General features: G+C 40.5%; 1 protein-coding gene across 1 annotated transcript; it reads left to right on the plus strand.

Annotated features, from left to right (window-relative positions):
- The first annotated feature begins 10,969 nt into the window (after nucleotides 1–10,969).
- Nucleotides 10,970–16,585, plus strand: fam228a (family with sequence similarity 228 member A). Its single transcript, XM_073817160.1, has 7 exons — nucleotides 10,970–12,513; nucleotides 14,004–14,081; nucleotides 14,158–14,352; nucleotides 15,811–15,891; nucleotides 16,011–16,098; nucleotides 16,202–16,328; nucleotides 16,428–16,585. The coding sequence occupies exons 1-7, from the start codon at nucleotides 12,442–12,444 to the stop codon at nucleotides 16,498–16,500; spliced, it is 714 nt and encodes a 237-aa protein (XP_073673261.1). The 5' UTR covers nucleotides 10,970–12,441; the 3' UTR covers nucleotides 16,501–16,585.
- The last annotated feature ends 4,030 nt before the right edge of the window (nucleotides 16,586–20,615 follow it).

Genomic DNA, 20,615 nt, shown 5'->3' on the forward strand with positions numbered 1-20,615 from the left:
CGGCGCCCATGTTAACAAACGAGTGCATTCACACCGGCAGCAGGAGCAGCGCGTGAGCGTCAAGCAGGAGCGTAGCGTGAGCAGCGCTGACGCGATGGTTTCGGCGCCGAGTCTATTTTTGCTGCGCTGCTCACGCTTTAATAAAGGGACAGTACACTTTTGATGGCCAAAATAAATGGTTTCACACAAAAGTTTTATAAAATGCACGGAACAAGCTTAAAATGCACATATAATAGGCATGTCTACTGAGTTCAACAAGAATTCAAAAATTCTAAATATGTTCGCCTAGGCAACAGAAGATATAAATGTGTTTCAATTATTTAGTTTGGGTGCAAGGCAAGCATGGTGTATTAAAAAAAAGCCAGAAACTTACTAAATGTTTTACGGCAGATTATTATTTATTTATTTATTTTGCATCGAGAAAAAGCTGCTTTGATTGAGTCTTGGATTGTATAAAGTACTATATAAATAAAGGTAAAATACAATATTAAAATATAATAATAATAATAAATAAAAAATGTAAAAAAATAAATAAAAATTATACACATATGTAGGCTCTAGCGCTACCCATATTTTACCTCATTCATGTGCAGCTTTATGATTACGGGAGCACAACGTAACACTTTTGTTTGTCTAGTACAAATATGTCGCTTTGTTTCATAATTACAGTATTTTTTGTTATTTACCTCAAAAGAAGGGAAGGTAAGCGTGACAACATGCCAAGCTGGTGGGATACAATGTAACACGTGAGGAGCACGTTTTGTAACATCACCAAATAACAGCTTAAAATGTTATCTGATCGAATGAAAAAAAATATACACGACAAACTTAAATATTTGGTCAATAAAATAAAATTATAATATATATAATATATATATATATTTTGAGTTTGACAATGAACACATCGCAACCATGCGTGTTACGACCCTAATCGCAACACACAGCTGTACAGTATAGTTCAAAATAATGTGCGCAAATAGATGAAACATTCAGAAAAACACTCCACAAACAGTTCTCATAGAACACAAGACATATAAACGAGCCAAAATGCTTTGTTTGTGGCCCGCGCTCCCCTATATGCTTTATGATCCCACCAATTGGGTTGAAGCTGCTTCTGCAGTTTCATTATCAATTTTATATTTACCTGTAATCAGTTTCATAGAAAAAAGCTGATTACTAAATGCTTTGGAGCAGCTGCATGCACGCTCTACAAACGCTTCCAATGTGAATACTCTTGCGAGTCTGCAGCTGCAATAACGCTGTAGTTACGCTGACGCATATGGAAAGGCGACTGATAAAGTGGGTAGACGCCGTATACCTATGTATACCCTGCACTACACCACTAGTTCTGAAGTTGGCCTATCCATTAAATTATTGCATGGTCAAATCCATAAACCTCATTCCAATACATAAAGCGGCAGCGCTCTGGCTGTATAGGCTAATCCAGCCACCCAGTCTCCTCCCCTGGTGGTAATGGTACGGACCAACCGCGAGCGCAAAATCAGAATAATGATTCATGTTTTACGTGTTAAAAAATCTTATTTGGATGCTACAACCTAAACTTGTAGAACAGAAAATTAAACAGAGACAAATATCTGTTTGTGAGGTATTTGGAAAAAAAAAAAACGAAAAAATGAAAGTTTGAAGCCAAATTTTATCTGTTTAATTTTGATGGTGCAAATTGAACAAAGAACTGCAAACCGTTACACGGACCGAAATGACACACAGTTTGATTGTATTATGATAATGATAGCCTAAATGATTTCGTTCTGTTTGAAAACTGGACAAAATTAATGAAAAAATCAGTTTTCGTTTTTCCGTTTCTCAAACAAAACGAAATAATAAGCTATTATTATTATTATTATTATTAATTATTATTATTATTTCATTTTGTTTGAGAAACGGAAAAACGAAAATTAAGCTTGATTTTTCATATTTTTGTTTGTGGGTAAAACAAATAAGCGTATTGCTTTAATATTTGTTTAACATGCCTGGGCGGCCTTGATACAGTCTGATTATATAGGCTCAGTGTTGGTCATCTTACTTTAAAAAAGTAATTAGTTACAGTTACAAATTACTTCTCCCAAAAAGTAATTGAGTTACTAACTCAGTTACCACATTGTAAAAGTAATTAGTTACTCAGCAAAGTAACTGTGACGTTGTTTTTTATGTTCTATAACGCTATTACGTTCTATAACATCTTTAATATCAAAGATGTTTATATTAACTGATTGAAAAATAAAAACACTATATACAGTATTATAGAACATTTGGTATTTATTTGAGCTCAATAGATTGCAGCCTGCTATATGATATGCATAGAAATAAAAACATATAAAAAATAAATATTGTGCAAAATAAAGACACACAAATGTAAACTTGGGTAAAAACAAAACAAAGGAAAACCTGGCCATTAGTGCAAATCTCTGTAACTGTATATTAGGCCTACTGCACAATAGTGCCGGTACTTCCAGTTCGCGAACGCTACCTTTGAATTTCCCCGGCTCGTCGCCATTGTCACTCACGCTGTCTTGTGTTGGTAGTCAGAGCGTGCAGTGACTGAGACAGCGTGAGCAGGGCACCGCCCACCCAGCCAATCATCATTGCATTTGCAACGGTGTCATCATCCCCACCCCTGCTCTCTCCAGGCAGCTGATGTGTAGCCAAAGCATGACACCTCGCGCTTTATTCAACCAAATTTTAGTAACGCGACACTTTACATTCTCAGTAAAGATAACGGCGTTGCAACGATGGGAAAAGTAATTAATTAGATTACTCCGTTACTGAAAAATGAACTCCGTTACTAACGCCGTTATACTTAAACGGCGTTACTGCCAACACTGTATAGGCTTATTTATGATTTATTATATATTATTAAATTATATCTTTAGCAGATCCTCCTTTATGCCAGGACTGTGGCGAAGGCAGCGCGGACAAACGCTTAGCTGGCTCACATAATAATATCATCTAAAACAGAAACATCAGATCGTTTTTATGACATTATATGTCGTTGTTACGAGAAAAAGATGTCGTTTTAACAAGAAAATTATGTCGTTTTAACGAGAAAAGATGTCGTTTTAACGAGAAAAGATCTCGTTATTACGAGAAAAAATGTGGTTTTAACGAGATAATTATGCCGTTTTAACGAGAAAAGATCACGTTATTACGAGAAAATATGTCGTTTTAATGAGAAAATATCTCGTTATTACGAGAAAAGATGTAGTTTTAACGAGATAATTATGTCGTTTTAACGAGAAAAGATCTCGTTATTAAGAGAAAAGATGTCCTTTTAACGAGAAAAGATCTCGTTACTAAGAGAAAAGATGTCGTTTTAACGAGAAAAGATCTGGTTATTACGAGAAAAGGTGTCGTTTTAACAAGAAAAGATCTTGTTATAACGAGAAAAGATGTGGTTTTAACAAGATAATTATGTCGTTTTAACAAGAAAAGATCTCGTTATTGCGAGAAAAGATGTCATTTTAACGAGAAAACATCTCGTTATTATGAGAAAAGATGTCGTTTTAATGAGAAAAGATCTCGGTATTACGAGAAAAGATGTGGTTTTAACGAGGTAATTATGTCGTTTTAACGAGAAAAGATCTCGTTATAAAGAGAAAAGATGTCGTTTTAACGAGAAAAGATGTCGTTTTAATGAGAAAAGATCTCGTTATTACGAGAAAAGATGTCGTTTTAACGAGAAAATATCTCGTTATTACGAGAAAAGATGTTGTTTTAACGAGAAAAGATCTCGTTATTACAAGAAAAGATTTGGTTTTAACGAGATAATTGTGTCGTTTTAACGAGAAAAGATCTAATTATTACAGTTTTTCTCAAATGCTAAAACACCACAAACGTTTCCTCCATGTTCCTCAATGTCTAAACACAACACCCTTTTCTAAAGCTACATAATCACAACCACACCTTCTCACAAAACTCAAACTTTCACTCCTAAAGAGCAGCTTGAAGCTTTCAAAAATGTAACACTATACACATCATTACACACTACAGCAAAACAATTGAAAACACAATGCTCAATTTGTGAGAAGGTTCTTTGTTTCATAACTGCCAATGCATATTTTTAGAAACTTTACAGTAACGGATCTTCTTAGATCTCTGCAGAGGATTAGGCATTTAGATTTGTGAGTTTCGTATGAAGAGTATAAATCTATAGAAAATACTGCATGTACACTACTGTAACACAACTCAATGCAAAAACAGAATCTATTGCACACAACAGTACTCTTGAAAACATGATCAGGGTGTGAAGTTTTTTTTATTTACTTTATTCACACCACAATCACTGTGCGGCATCATGTCGCTGAGCTGCATCGGGCCACATCACCTCATCCACATCGCAGGCTATATTGTCTCTTGCCAGGCACCGCGGGAAAAACGCCCTCGAATGGCGAATCCATCCTTGGAAGGCCTCCACTGGGATGTCAACACAGGCCAGCTCCATTGCCCTTAGGAGGTTCTCTCTAGTGTATGGCTGTCTGTCATAAACCTTCCACCTCCACGATGAGAAGAACTCCTCTATAGGGTTCAGGAAAGGGGAGTAGGGTGGCAGACAGACGTTTAAAAAGTGGTTACTGTTGGTGGTGAACCACTCTCTGATTTGGGTTGTTCTGTGGAAGCGGACATTGTCCCAAATTATCACATAAATGTGATGTGCGGGCCCAGGATGGTGTTGTTGGCGGTCCAGGAGGATGTCTCTTAGCTCCTCTAGGAAGGTGAAGAGACGTGGGGTGTTGTAAGACCCAAGGACAGCATGCCGGTGGACAAGCCCCTCCGAACCTATGGCCACAACAAAGAGTAATATTACCCCCCGTTGGCCAGGAACCTCAGTGATGGCTCTTTGGCCAATGATGTTATGGCCTCTTTGCCTTCGTTTCTGCAGGTTGAAGCCAGCCTCATCCAGGAAGAGGTACTCATGAGGTCTGGCCATCGCGTCCAACTGTAATATCCTCTGTGAAAATGTGAAAGTGCACAGGTGTTCAGTACAACAGTCAATCAGGTAGCACAGTATTGTCCAGAAGTAATGTAGGCCACTGAGCAACACAGTACGTCCACTAACTGTACTGTGAACATGGATGTATACTTACTTGCACATACTCGTAACGTAGGTCCTTGTGTCGCGCAGAGTTGCGCTCAAAGGGAACCCTATAGACCTGTTTCATCCGCATCTTTTGGCGCCGGAGAACTCGGTCTATTGTGGCCAAGCTGACATCATCAATGCTCTCAAAGTTAACATTATCGGCAATGACTTTGTCTCTGATCTCCCGGAGTCTGATGAGGTTGTTCTCACAAACCATATCCACAATGAGGGTTTCTTGTGCCGCTGTAAATATGGCAACCCTCCCACCTCTATGTGGCATTCTTTCAACTCTAAAGAAAGAAACATGTGTTGTCAATTGACATGTTTTACAATAACAACTGATTTGAAACCAATAGACTACTTTCACAGGCTTGTAAAACTGTAATGTGACAAAGAAAGCAATAGAGTACAATACCTGTTGTGTTGTCTGAATGCCCTGATAATGGTGGCCACGGTGAACCTACTCAGGTTTGGACGGACTCTTAGTCCTGCTTGTATAATGACATGGTCAATGACTGTTGCTCGCATCTCATCCGTAATGGTGGTGCGAGGTTGTCTTGCTCTCCCTCCTGGACCTTCTCCTCTCCCTTGTTGGCCTTCTCCTCTTCCTCATTGGCCTGCTCCTCTTCCTCCTCTGATTTGAACTCCTCTTCCTCATTGGCCTGCTCCACTTCTTCCATGGCCAACTCTTCTTCCTCCTCTGACTCGAATTCCTCTTCCCCTGACTCTGCCTTCATCCATTGTGTTTGTTTGGAATCTTCAGCAAACTGTGCACTCTGAACTTGCTTTTATTCATGTGGTCACAGCATTAGCAACATGTGTCTTCAATTTTGAGTCGTGTGTAATGTATGATGCCAGGTGTGTTCATTGTGTTCAAATATTGCTGACTGTGGCAAGCATTTTGCATCACATGAGCTTTCATTTGAGAATATGAGCAGAGTTCTTTTGCAACTTGTGTTTTAGCAAGGAAAAATGTGTTTAGATTTATGAGAACGGAGGATTGTGTTTTGTGAATTGTGTCTTCATGTGAAATGTGTTTATGATATTGGAAAATGATGGCTAGATTTAGTAAATGTGTTTAGATAACTGGTCATTTGGTTTAGAGGATTGGCTTTTGTGTTTTAGCACTTGAGAAAAACTGTAAGAGAAAAGATGTCCTTTTAACAAGAAAAGATCTCGTTATTACAAGAAAAGATGTCCTTTTAACGAGAAAAGATCTCGTTATTATGAGAAAAGATGTAGTTTTAACGAGAAAAGATCTCGTTATTAGGAGAAAAGATGTCGTTTTAACGAGAAAAGATTTCGTTATAATGACATAGCTCCCAGCTTGGTACTGGATACTAGTTTTGGTCAGCACACTGTAGACCTGTATTTTCTGTATGTGAGATTGCACTAGGGTTTTTTTTTTTTTTGTTTTGTTTTTTTTTTGCTCAAAATACCCTTCAGTGTATTTGCTTACTGTTACATGTTTTTGTTGTCCTTTATTTTGTATCTTTTTGTAATGTGTTTTAAAATGAATAAATAAAACATAATAATAATAATAATAATAATAATAATGACATAGCTGAGTGGAAAAAAATATGTGTGTGTGGCAGCAATGTGTCACCGTAGTCTTCCATATATATATATGTGGATACAATTACTGATGTATGATACTTGTCAAAGTTTAAGTGGACATATTACATAAAAAAAATATTTATAACACAAATATTTTGTCATACAAATGATTAATAAATTAAGAAAATAACTCAACCCTGTCACAAGTTTACAACCCTGTAACAATGAAAACTATAGGTTTTTCACTCAAAATGGCCACTGTTCCTCATGTAGTGTAGGAGAGAAGACCATTTATGGCAGCAATAAAAAAAGTACATTATACTTATGGATTAAAATGAAATGTTAAAAAATATCATTTTCCATCTTAATTTTATGTGACAGGTTTGAGTTGTTAAGCTTGACAGTACCCTCCCTGACTATAATATGCCTCAAAAATATGAATAAAAAGTATGATAATACTAACCATTTTCTGCACCACTATTAAAGAGACCTGAATGATGTCATTTCTGGTAAATGATGTCACATAAGTGTGGAGTCTAATTATATGGGCATGGTTAGTATGGTTAGTGTGACAGCCAGCTGCATAAACTGGGTTTCATATCTTAACCAAAGCATAATTTTTTGGGATTCGAAAACTAACTTTTAGTTTTTTTTTAAAACTAGTCTTAACCTTTTGTGCAACCGGTCTCAGATGGATAGACATAACTTAGTCTGTTTTCCTTTTTTAGAAAAACATTTTTCACAATAAAGAACATACATTTTATGTATTTATTCATTAAATCAATACCTCCAAATGAGAGAAAACTAAACAGTAACATATTGTACATTATGGGAAACACCCTGGGAAGGTGGTATTTCTACACATTAACAGTCTTTTCAGAAATTTCTTTAGGTTATTTTTTTTTCTGACTACTAATGAAACAATTTTTTTTTTTAATTATTAAAAAGAAAAAGAAAAACACTAAAGTATGTTTACAAAAACCCATAAAAAATGTAAAAAGGTAGGTGCATTTGTTCCATGTTTCCTTGTCTGCTACTGTTCCATGTTTTCCTGGTTAGCCCGTGTTTGCTTTATGATATTCAAGGAATAAACCTTCTCTGCAACTGCCTCATCTCTCTTTTGTCTCAGCATTACAGAACAACTGATTTAGTATGAATCCAGCAAAATGGTTAATCTGGCTTTGCATAGGAGACCGACCCCACAAGGACCACACCAGAGTTTTTTAGACCTGGAATATTCTACAAGTTCAACAGTTTTCAGATTTCACCCTTATTGACTACTAATCCAAACTAATATGTGATGGTTCTCAAGGATCACCGGCTGAGTTCTGGATTATGCTCTTCTGTTAAGTGGTTTACAGTGGGGGTTAAGGAAGATCCCTCCCCTAAAAAGTTTTTTTTGGGGGAACCATATGCCTCAAACTCTGATGGCCACAGTGCTTGGCCCACAACAAATTTCAAGAGCCTCATCCCAACTCGTCTTGTCATAACCACCACTTCAGAGAGTTGTCCCGTCATGGGTGCCACTCCAGAGTCTCGTCCTGTCATAGTCGCCATGCCAGAGCCTCTTCACAACATGGCTGTCACGCCAGAGTCTCCTGCCATCATGTATGCCCTATCAAGTCTTCAATCTTCGGCCTTGGCCTTCGCTGTCTTTCTGCCATAATTGCTTGTGGCTTTATCCCGTACCACCTGTGGCAAATGAGCTTCTGCTGGGCAGCTTGTGGAGAAAGTGCTGTTATATAAAACGGAAGAGGCATGTGCAGCGCAAGCCTGGTTCCTAACTAAAGCTACTGTAAGTAGGTGAAAGCCTGGTCAGTACACTGGTGCGAAACCCTTTCTGGAAAACTAGCTTGCTGCTTGAAGTGGTTTTAGTCCAGCCAGCAGGGGGTGCTCAATCCCTGACTTGAATGGGTCCTAACACTAGACGCAGACTTTTGATGAAGCGTTAAAAGGAATGTCCTTCATATGAGGCATAAACTGGCCTCCTGACTTTCTGTCTTGATTAATTTCCCCAGCATAATTATGAATTTGACCTCATTTATTAAGGTGGTAGCGGATTCTGGTGGCCAATTGAGCTCTTTAGGATGTGTTTCTTCTCTATTAGCCTACAGCAGATTTATTAAGGCGTACTTTATTCAACCGATTGTTTCATGTGTTAAGACATCAATGTATCGTAAGCCGTGGATCCCATTGACTGCCATTATATGACTGAAAGAGTGCAACAGTTTGAGTTAAAAATTTGTTTGTGTTCTACTGAAGAAACAAAGTCACTTAAATCTTGGATGCCCTGAAGGGTAAGCAGATAAACATCATATTTTAATTTAGGGTGAACTATCCCTTTAAGCCATTCAGACCAGTTAAGTGTTTGCTGATGATATTACCTGAGGTAAATATGAGTAAAAGATGTGTCATTATTGTCTATTAAACAGGAATAAAGGTGAATTGCATGTACTGAGTTATCAGATATTTATATATTCTTGTTGTTGCTTTTGTTATTGTTAATGAATAAATTAAGGAATACTAAGAAAGTGGATGTCTAACTTTAATGAAAAGGGGACATCCTGGGTAGCTAAATACCAAAGGTATGCATTTAAAGGAGTAGTTCACTTTCAGAACAAAAAATTACAGATAATGTACTCACCCTCTTGTCATCCAAGATGTTCATGCTTTTCTTTCTTCAGTTGTAAGGAAATTATGTTTTTTTAAGGAAAACATTTCAGGATTTCTCTCCATATAATGGACTTCTATGGTGCCCTGAGTTTGAACTTCCAATATGCAGCTTCAAATGGCTCTAAACGATCATAGTCGTGGAAAGAAAGGTTTTATCTAGTAAAACTATCAGTTATTTTCTAAAAAAAAAAAAAAAAAAAAAAATTATATATATATATATATATATATATATATATATATATATATATATATATACTTTTTAACCTCAAATGCTCGTCTTGTCTAGCTCTGTGTGTACTCTGTATAGAGATTAAAAAGTATATAAATTGCAAATGTTTTTAGAAAATAACCTACCATTTCCCTAGATAAGACCCTTCTTCCTCGGCTGGGATTATTTAGAGCCCTTTGAAGCTGCATTTAAACTGCATTTTGGAAGTTCAAACTCGGGGGGCACCATAGAAGTCCATGATATGGAGAGAAAAAGTCCATTATATGGAGAGAAATCCTGAAATGTTTTCTTCAAAAAACCTCATTTCTTTACGACTGAAGAAAGAAACACATGAACGTCTTGGATGACAAGGGGGTGAGTACATTATCTGTAAATTTTTGTTTTGAAAGTGAACTACTCCTTTAAGGGTTAACAAATATTTCTAACAAATGTTTCTGTATTTAACTGCATTTAACATGATAATTTTAACAAACTGTGAACAATTTTTTAAATGTTAATTTATATCTGTTTTATGTTTATGCTTCTGGAAGTGGTTCTTTACTATCCTAATTAGGCTTTTTTGCTTTTTAGGTTCATTTTACCACAAAGTGCTTTCTGCAAATCTAATTGTTTCATTCATTCATTCAGTTGTGACGTGATTTTAAAGGAATGTTTGACACTGTGTGCAAAATCCTTCACCTTTTTCTTCTTGTAAGAGTGGGCGCAGCCATTTAAAAATTTTTGGGTCTGGCTTCCGGCCATCTGAAATTGCTGCTTGATATTGCAAATAGGTGTGTCGACTCTTACCTTATTATTTTAATGTATCATCTTAATTATGAGTACGCTAGTTTGTAGTGCAAACAGTTTTACTGTTTAACATGTAGGCTAGCCTATATTTAGTATGTGACTACCTAGAAACCGATAACGATGTCTATTTTAATGATAATGCTCTTCTCTCATCCCGATTCAGTTCTTCAACGCTAAAGAAGCGGTGCGCGACCAAGTAACGTAATAGCTCGCAGCGTCCTCTGCTGGTGAAAATAATCAGTACACGATTGCCAACATGTTATATTGGTCGGGCTTTATTCACTTTAGTATTCTTTAGTATTCATTTTAGTTCCTATCTAGCCTAACCAGAACAGAACAAACAGGAAACTTGACTCCTGTTTTATACACAACAAATTTGTATGTTATCTATAAAATTAGAGTGATTGTTACTGGAGTAAATGACACAGGCCAGAAGCACAATTGAATGGACACACAATTTTGACATTTCAAGTTATTGGTTACACAAAGCTGCTTTGAACTCTACGTTGTGAGGGAGCGCGCACGTGATTACGTTCCGTTTGAGAGACGTCACCCATAGCAACACAACAAGGGAAGAGCTTTTGGAGTCGCGTGTCCGTCTAGCTTAGAACTAGTCGCTGCGTCTGTTTTTCGCTTCAGCTTGACAACGCCGTGAGTATCACCGCTTAATAAGTGCGTAATGACTTATTCAATTTAGTGACTCCATGGATTAGTAGTGCAAATTCTACAAATACCATGTTGCAATTTGATATTAGCCAACCTGCATAGATTTGAAACTAATTTTAACTCTAAAGTACAGTAAAGAATTTGAGGGATGATAGGTGTAAATCTAGTCGTTCAAATACATTTGGCAGCCACATTAAATTCTAAAACTAAAGGGTATAAAAACCCATAGGTTCTTTATATTAAATATTAATATTTACTAATTTCTTGAAACGGATCTAGGACCTTTTTGTTTAGACTAGTATAGAAATACACCTTAAAATGGTTTTGTTGCAGCAAAGGAAGCCTGATCTGTTTGTCAGAATATAAGTTCCTGTGAATGTTGGAAAACTTTCCTAACTTGCTGAAATGTGTCTTCAAGACAGTATTTACATTTGTTGCTGTTCCTAGGGTTACACATTGTTTATGTGGTTCACTGCACTGAAGGCACTGTTGCATGAAGTGCCTGAAGTGCTATGTTTTTGTGGTTCAGCTGCAATAAAACATTGTCTGCTGCAGATATACAAATGATATATAGATGGTCCTGCCAGGTGGACTCTTTCAACATTGTACAGATCAGGACTTCATGCATGGATACCTTTTCTTTCTTCTGTGCATGTAGAGAGTGGTGTCAGGGTGTTCTGTGCTGACAACCTAAGGGAATTAGATGCTGCACTTCAGGTTACATTCCCGCTGAACTCAATACAACTAGACTCGATCCATGATGTCACAGCCCTATTGTATTTCGAAACATAAACAGACAATACTTGTTTACGTCAAATTAAGCTTTAAATTAGCAGTAAATTGACTGTATTGTGCCAAATTGTTTTCTAACATATGTAATAATAGTCATTGTAAACTAACAGTAAGTAGAAAGTAGTAGCTGATCATGATAATAATTTAGAGCAGTGGTGCCCAACCCTGTTCTTGGAGATCTACCTTCCTGCAGAGTTCAGCTCCAACCCTGATCAAACACAACTGAACCAACTAAATAGGATCTCAAGGAGCACTTGATAATTACAGACAGGTGTGTTTGAACTGAGCTCTACAGGAAAGTAGATCTCCAGGAACTGGGCTGGGCACCCCTGATTTAGAGGCTTTAGGAATTAGGGTTAAACGACATATTAAGCAGAATATTATTGCATTTTAGAACAGAAATCAACAATTGAACTTTTTTGCATGCATGCATTTTGATGAGTAATGATTGTGACTTGAGAACATCAGACTCTTTTAGGATACTGTATATCAGAATGTTTAACACTGCCATAAACCTATGCATATGTCAGTGTTATTGCTCTTGTGCCCATAGTATCTTCAAACAGCTGTTATTAGTGAACTGACGAACCTCAGTGAGACTGGATATTTATTTAGATACAGAATAAAGCTCCAACACACCAGCATGATGACACAAACAAAGACGGCAGATGATACGCAGCACACCCTTTCTCTCAACTCCAAAAAACAACTGCTGGTACACCCACACTTGAATATAAACACAATACACAGTATATACTGTACAGTGCCTTGTGAAAGTATTCATTTTTTCACGTTTTATGTTGCAGCCTTATGTTAAACTGCTTTAAATTATTTTTTTCCACATCAGTCTACTCTCCATACAGCATACACCATAATGACACAGCACAAAACAGGTTTGTAACAACTTTGCAAATTTATTAGAAATAAAAAAAACTATTAAAGAAATAGAAATAAAAAAATGATTCTATTGCATAAGTATTCATACCCTATTCTAGGACATTTAAAATTTAACTACACTTCAAGTAGAGTTCAACTGTGGCAAATTCATTTGAATGAGTATGATTTGCAAAGGCACACACCTCTCAGAAAAGGTCTAACAGCAGAAAATGCAACAGAGCAAAAACAAAGCCCTAAGGGTCAAAATAACTGCCTGTAGAGCTCAGAGACAGGACTGCGTCGAGCCACACATCTGGGGAAGAGTTCAGAAAAAAAATCTGCTGCATTGAAGGTTCACAGAAGCATGTAGCCTCTATTATCCACAATGAAAGAAGCTTGGAACAACCAGAGCAAAACTGAGCAATTGATGTAGAAGGGGCTTGGTTATACTGGTGACCAAGCTGATGGTCACTCTAGTTGAGCTCCATGATCATATATGCAGATGGAATAAACTTACAGAAGGACAAATATCACTGCAACACTCCACCAATTTGGGCTTTATGGCGGTGTGGCCAAACTCAATTCTCTCCTCAGTGAAGACACATGAAAACACACTTGGAATTTGCAAAAAAAAAAAAAAAAAGCACCTAAAGGACCCCCAGAGTGTGAGAAACAAGATTCTCAGCGGCAGCGACTAAGGGGTTTTAGTAGAAGGAAAGCTTAATGCACCAAAAAATTGAGATAGCAATAGTTAAAACACAGTCCAGAGCATTCAGAGCCTCAGACTGGGCAGATGGTTCACCTTCCAACAAGACAATGACCCTAAGCACACAGCAAGAGTGACTTATAGACAACTCTGTGAATGTCCTTGAGTGGCCCAGTCAGAGCCTTGACTTAAAGGCATCCATATATTTCTGGAGAAACCCAAAAATATCTGCCAGCCCCAATCCAAGCTGACAGAGGTTGAGGGGTAAAGATGCGAGGCGAAGAATGGCAGATAATTGCCAAATGCAGATGTGCAAAGCTTGTCACATCATACCCAGAAAGACTTGAGGCTGTAAAGGTGCTTCAAATAAGTACTAAGAGTTAAGGGTATGAATACTTATGCAATGTACTTATTTCAGTGTTTTATTTTCAATAAATTTGCAAAGTTGTCACAAATAATTTTTTTGCTTTGTCATTATGGTGTATGGAGTGTAAATTGATGTGTGAAAACATTAATTTAAAGCAGTTTAACAAAAGACTGCAACATGAAAAGGGGTATGAATACTTTTGCAAGCCACTGTTAGCATTGCACACTCATAAAATTCGCTGTCTGTTCTCCCACAGGAACAGTTACACTCTGAACAGCAAGATGTTGATGCCATTATACAGCCACTGCTGGTGACTGAGGCTGGATTCATAAAGGTAATATTTTGTGTTGTTTTTCAGACTTGAATCTTACTGTTACCACAGAATCATTTGTGTTTGTGTGTCAGTACAGAATCTGGATCACTACCTTATTCACAAAGACACACTGGACCTGAGGAAGCGTAAACTCCTCCATAAGCGCTGGACACAAAGTGTGTCGCTGCCAGTACAGCAGAGCATTGAGCGACATTTTGCACACAATGGCTACACTGAGACACAGAAGATGAGGAGCATGCATGCACACTACATCAACTACTGTAATGCTAAGGTATACACCTAAACAGGTACAGTACATGTTCTTATTTTTAGCTAGATTAACCACACTGTTACAGTACCAATGCACTGTAACCTTAAGATACATATTCTATGTTATAGAACAAAATAGGTGTTTTTGTTATTAAAAATTAATAAGCAGTCCCAGCTCAGGTGACAAAAGTAATGCTTTCCATAAAAAGTAATGCAATTAGTTACTTCTTTAACGCAATATTGTAATGCATTACTTTTAAAAGTAACTTTCCCCAACACCGATGAGAAGATGAATACACTTTATCAAGTTTTGGTGTCATTAAAATTTGAAAAATAATTTTTTTACACATACATTTTATAATTACAGATTAAAATGCTGAAATGCTCATTTTAAAATATTCATGATAACATAATTATAATACAGTATGTTTACATTGCCTTGCGAAAGTATTCAAACCCCATTTTTTTCACCTCAACTTTTTTCCACAACAATCTACACTCCACACACCATAATGCCAAAGCAAAAACAACTTCAGAAATTAATTAAAAATAACAAAAACTGAAATTAGTTGATTGCATAAGTATTCATACCCTTAACTCAGTAATTAACTGAAGCACCTTTGCAGCCTCATGTCTTTTTGGGACGCAAGAAGATTTGCACATCAACATTAGGCAATTATTTGCCATTCTTCGGCTCACCTCTACACCTCTCAAGCTCTGTCAGTTTGGATGTGGTCTGGCAGACATTTTCAGGTTTCTCCAGTAATGTTTCAAGGACATTCACAGAGTTGTCTATAAGCTACTCTTGCTGTGTGCATAGGTTCATTGTCCTGTTGGAAGGTGAAGCTTCTGACCGGTCTGAGGTTCTGAATGCTCTGGACTAGGTTTTTAGAACCAAGTGTGTTTTCATGTGCCTTCACTGAGAAGAGGATTGAGTCCTGCCATACCACCATAAAGCCCACATCGGTGGAGTGGTGCAGTGATGTTTGTCCTTCTGTAAGTTTCTCCCATCTGCATATATGATCATAAAGCTCAACTAGAGTGAACATCAGGTTTATGGTCAACACTCTAGCCAAGGTCCTTTTCCATCAATTGCTTAGTTTGGCCAGGAGACCAGCTCTAGAAAGAGTCGCAGTTGTTTCAAACTTCTTCTATTAAGGGTAACAAAGACTGCATGCCTCTGTGAACCTTCAATGCAGCAGAATTTTTTCTGAACTCTTCCCCAAGTAAACAAAAAAAAAAACGAAGGGGTGTGAATACTTTCGCAAGGCACTGTAAGGTTAAAAAACAGTACAGTACAATAACTGCATATTTTGTGTTCAGCACACTTCAGAAAATATATAATTGTCATGGAATAACTCAAAAAACAATGTTTGATCTTTTTCCATGATGAAAATTATGGAAAACTGCAGTATTTCCAGTTTCAACTGCACTATTTCCAGAACCTTGTTAATAACTAAAATGTGTACTGTGTTTTCAGGGTTTTGTTTTTCTAGAGAGTTATGATCCTCTGGAGTACAACCCCTTCCTGCACCATTTCAACACACCACATTATCGCAAAGTTAGTCATATCTTCTTTTTAATGTTAATAGTTAAACAATGAAACAAAATGCATTAGTAATGGTATGCAATTGATTTAGTGAAGCATTAAACAACTTAACATACATGTTTTCTGTGTAGATTTCCACCCCAGCACTGGAGGATCCTCTGTCTCTTCAGTCACGAGCCAGGATTAAGGAAAAAACAGCAATACTTCGCTGCCAAACAGGTGCTGTCAATTAATAATTAGTTTTACAAATCTATTTGCATGATCAGGCTGTTGCACTGCTTTGGAGTTTTCTTTGAGGGGGAACTTAAACTCTGTATTCTAGGTCACGTATATCGCCGTCAACAGGTGGAAGAACTTCTCCAGAGTCCATCTATTTCCCAACAGAGCCGTAAACAGTCACAAGCCAAAGCCTGCAGAGATACTGCCTCAGAGAGACTGTTTAGATCAAGGTACTTGCTTCAGGCTCACTGTTGAGCTGCTTTTGTGTCAGTCACTGTGTTTCTAGCGCTTCTCTTTCAGTAATACTGAGGTAATTTCTTGCTGTTCAGGAGTACATGCACTCCACATGCGGCTTTGGCAGAGGGACGGTGCTTCCCCGCTCAGTGCTGGTCCTGTTGTTGATGACAACATTTATTAGGGCATTATTGACACAAGTTTGTATGGACACACGGGTCTTCCATTAAAGAGAATGGTGCTTGTTATACTATTAAAGTTCAATAAATTATGAGGTGTACAGTGTGTATTGTGTCTAGTGCTTATTGAACAATGCATATCATGTTTATTATGTTATATTTTTTATAAAACCCTCACACGTTCAAAGCCCAGAAAAGTAGTAAGGACATTGTTGACATAGTCCATGTGACATCAGTTGTTCAACCTTAATTTTATAAAGCTAATGAGAATACTTTTTGTTCTCCTGGACCTTATATGTTGTAGTTGCGTTGATGGGAAGGGTCAGAAAGCTCTCGTATGTAATACAAAATATCTTAATTTGTGTTTCTAAGATGAACGAAGGTCTTACAGGTTTGGAACGAAATGAGTGTCAGAGGCTGCATCCGAAATCGCATACTTCATGAGTAGGTACTTAATTTCAATAAGTAGGTACTTAACAAGCGCTAAAAGAGTACCTACTCTACAGCCAAATCTCGTTGAGTATGAATGCGATCCGCCATGATGACGTTATCATGTGATCTACGACGTTAAGACAAGAGCAACAATTTAAAAGATATGAGCGACAGGTTTAATTAATCTATTTGTATATATTATCTATTTGTATATATTATGATGTTGATCAAATTTCTCATTTTGTGGTCTTCCAGAAGAAACAGATACCTTTATGTTCTCTTACGAGAGGTCTCTCGTACTGCGTAAGCGTTAAGCTTACGCTTGGGGAAAATCCTTTCCGCGAGAGATATTGAAGCCAAAAAATTATCCTTAATTTTGTATTAATGTAAAACGCGTTGCCGCAGTGAGCAGACATAGGCGAGGCGTATTGCTTGCCTATTGGCTGCTCTGCAGCAACTGCAGCACCTATCGAGCGAGGCTTGGCGCGAAACCAGCTCCAATGAGAGCCTTTCGCGCCTAATACGTCATCTCCCGCCGAAAGTGGCGTGATCCAAGCCTATAAATATCGCTCGAAGGTAGCTACACTCTGATTTTTTCATCCTTCACGCGACGCCTTCGCATCGCTGGAGCTGGAGAAGAAGCCGCCGTCGACTGGAAGTACATCAGCGGGACGAGTCTGAAGCTGCTGGCTACGCCGCCTTCCTGCCTTCCTGCTGCGCTTTCCGGCGACTATATCCTTTTACCAAACTATTTACTCTAAAAGAGCTAGCGTCTTTTTAAAGATGCCATCCTGCGACTCGTGCGGAGTCGCACTCAGTGACGGGGACCGCCACGCCGTGTGCGTTTCCTGCCTGGGGGAGGAGCATGCTGCGATAGCGCTCGCCGAGGGAGGTTGCCCTCATTGCGAGCCAATGGCCATGGCGACTCTGAGGACTCGCTTCGCCTTCTTCTCGCAGCCCGTTCCTATGCCTGCTGCGGCGCCGCGCCGTAAAAAGCGCCGTGCCCAGCGGCTTCCGGAATCATCCTCCAGCCGTCAAAGCTCGCCGGTGCGCCTGCTAGCTTCACCTACACTCACCGTCTCAGTGCCGGATTTGGCGCAGTCGCTGCCAGCCGCTGCGCCCGCCGATGTCGCTGTCGAGGAGAGTGGGATGGAGGAGGAGGAGGACTCTTGCTCGCTGGCAGCGTCAGGCAGCGAGGAATGGGCGAGCTCTGCGGACATCGCCCCCCCTGCCCGCGCTCCACCCAGCGCGAGAGCCTCTATCGAGTCAGAGCTCATGAGGATCTTAACCCAAGCCACGGCGAGCCTGGGCCTGGAGTGGTCCTCACCCGAGCAGCCTGCTCACAACCGGCTGGATGGCCGGTTCCTGCCGAAAGGAGAACGGACGTCGCTCGCGAAACCGGCCCCTTTCCTTCCGGAGCTTCACCAGGAGCTCGCAAAGTCTTGGAGCGCCCCCTACTCAGCGAGAGTGCGCCCATCCTCCTCCCCGGCGTTCTCTGTAGTGGACGGCGCCGAGAGTAGAGGTTACCTAGCGATACCTCCGGTGGAAGAAGCGATCGCGGCCCACTTATGCCCGCCCTCTGCTGGACGGCGGGCTAAGCCGGCGCTGCCGTCTAAGCCCTGCAGACAGACGTCGAATCTGCTACACAGAGCTTTCACCGCGGCGGGACAGGCCGCCTCAGCGCTGCACACCATGGCCACGCTGCAGATCTTTCAGGCCGACCTTCTCCAAAAGCTGGATGAGGAAGGCCCTGACGCGATCTGCGTACCAGATTTGAGGAGCGCCACGGACCTCGCACTCCGTGCCACCAAATCGGCAGCTCAGGCCATAGGACGCAACATGGCGGCGCTGACGGTTGCAGAAAGGCACTTGTGGCTCACGCTCTCAGAGATGGCGGAGTCCGAGCGCACAGCCTTTCTTGATGCGCCGTTTTCCACGGCTGGTCTGTTCGGCACGTCGTTGAAGGACTTCACTGAGCGCTTTGCAGAAGTTCAGAAGACCTCTCAGGCGATGAAACACTTCCTGCCGAAGCGGTCTAGCTCTGCCGGTCGCCCAAAGCCGCCAGCGCAGAGCTCTAGACCCCAGCCTCAGCCCGCTGCAGCTGTCTCACAACGCCGCCAGGAGCAGGGAGCGAGACCGCGTTCCCGCTCTGCAGGCCGCCGCCACGGAGCGCGCGCTCAGAGACCCAGGGTTGAGTTGAAACCTAACCCCCCGAAGCAGGCCTAGTACAGCTAGGAAAACGCCGGTGCGCGAGTCCCGCGGCTGCCAGACTCCCACCGAAAGTATTCGCTCGCTCAGCTCCAAGAAATGTGGCTGTTCCAGCATCATCCGCAGTCATCAGGCCGGCGCTGCAGCCCGCCTGTCTGCACTCAAAAGCCGTTCTCACGGCTACCCAAATAAATCCTCAAAAGAGTGTATTTTCTGGTGTCCCGGCCACAGCCGAAGGTGTTTTGTGTGTAGCACGCATGCCCACTGTCCAGTGCCCATCACTACACATAAGCACATCCTGTCATACAAACCCCGCGCACATAAAGTCGACCAAAATCGACTGCGCTTCACAGGTGATATTTGTGCCCACCCAAAAGTGCCCACACATATCATATCAGGCAGGTCTTACGGTTTCTGTAAAAACGAAACCGGACGACGCCCCGTCTACGCGGCTAAAAGCTGCATTGAGTGTGTTAAATGTGCCCGTTACTACGCAACCACATATACACACAAGAATAGCAGTCCCCGCGGTCAGCGTACCCCGAGCCTCACATGTCACAGCGGCCCCGTTATTAACAGATCGGAGCGCGCTTCGCACCCACCCCCTGGCATTACATGCAAATGCATGGGAAAAGCTCCCGGGGGTTTCACAATGGGTGCTGGACATCATAAAAAGAGGCTATTCGCTCCAGTTTCGACGGCGCCCTCACTGTTACACGGCGCGCGTCGAGACCACTATACAGGCAGATGCAGCACACCTGCTACGAGCCGAAGTGACCACATTATTGAGCAAAGGAGTCATAGAACCCCTGTCTCAAGGTCAGAGCGAAAGAGGGCTATACAGCAAATACTTCCTGATACCGAAAAAAGACGGGGGAGTCAGGCCCATACTAGATCTAAGACAACTGAACAAAGCGCTGGTGAAGCGAAAGTTCAGAATGCTCACGACCAAGAAAATCCTCGCGCAAGTGTGCCGAGGAGACTGGTTTGTGTCAGTGGATCTGAAAGACGCGTATTTTCAAATACAGATAGCGTCGCGTCACAGGCGATTTTTGAGATTCGCCTTCGAGGGCCAAGCTTATCAGTACACAGTCCTACCATTCGGTTTGTCCCTAGCACCCCGTACGTTTACGAAGTGCATGGACGCAGCGCTCGCCCCGCTCAGACTGAAGGGAGTGCGAATACTGAATTATTTGGACGATTGGCTGATTTTAGCGCAATCTCGCTCAATGCTCAGGGAACACACGGCCATGTTACTCGATCACCTCGAGAATTTGGGTTTGAAAGTAAACTGGGAGAAAAGCTCGCTGAACCCCAGCCAGAATATCTCCTTCCTGGGCATAGAACTGGATTCGCAGTCAATGACAGCGAAGCTAACGCAAGAGCGCGCGCTGAACATTCAGAGAGCAGTGAGCGCGCTCTGCTGCAGCGCGTCTGCCCCGCTCAAGACCTTTCAAAGAGTGT

The sequence above is a fragment of the Garra rufa genome, chromosome 13 (genome assembly GCF_049309525.1).
Source record: "Garra rufa chromosome 13, GarRuf1.0, whole genome shotgun sequence".
NCBI classification, from domain to species: Eukaryota; Metazoa; Chordata; class Actinopteri; order Cypriniformes; family Cyprinidae; genus Garra; species Garra rufa.

Coding starts and splice junctions, on each gene's coding strand:
- fam228a (XM_073817160.1), top strand. CDS start 12,442: ATGATGACACAAACAAAGACGGCAGATGATACGCAGCACACCCTTTCT. Junction 12,514..14,003: donor ACTCCAAAAAACAACTGCTG/GTACACCCACAC, acceptor GTTCTCCCACAG/GAACAGTTACACTCTGAACA. Junction 14,082..14,157: donor CTGAGGCTGGATTCATAAAG/GTAATATTTTGT, acceptor GTGTCAGTACAG/AATCTGGATCACTACCTTAT.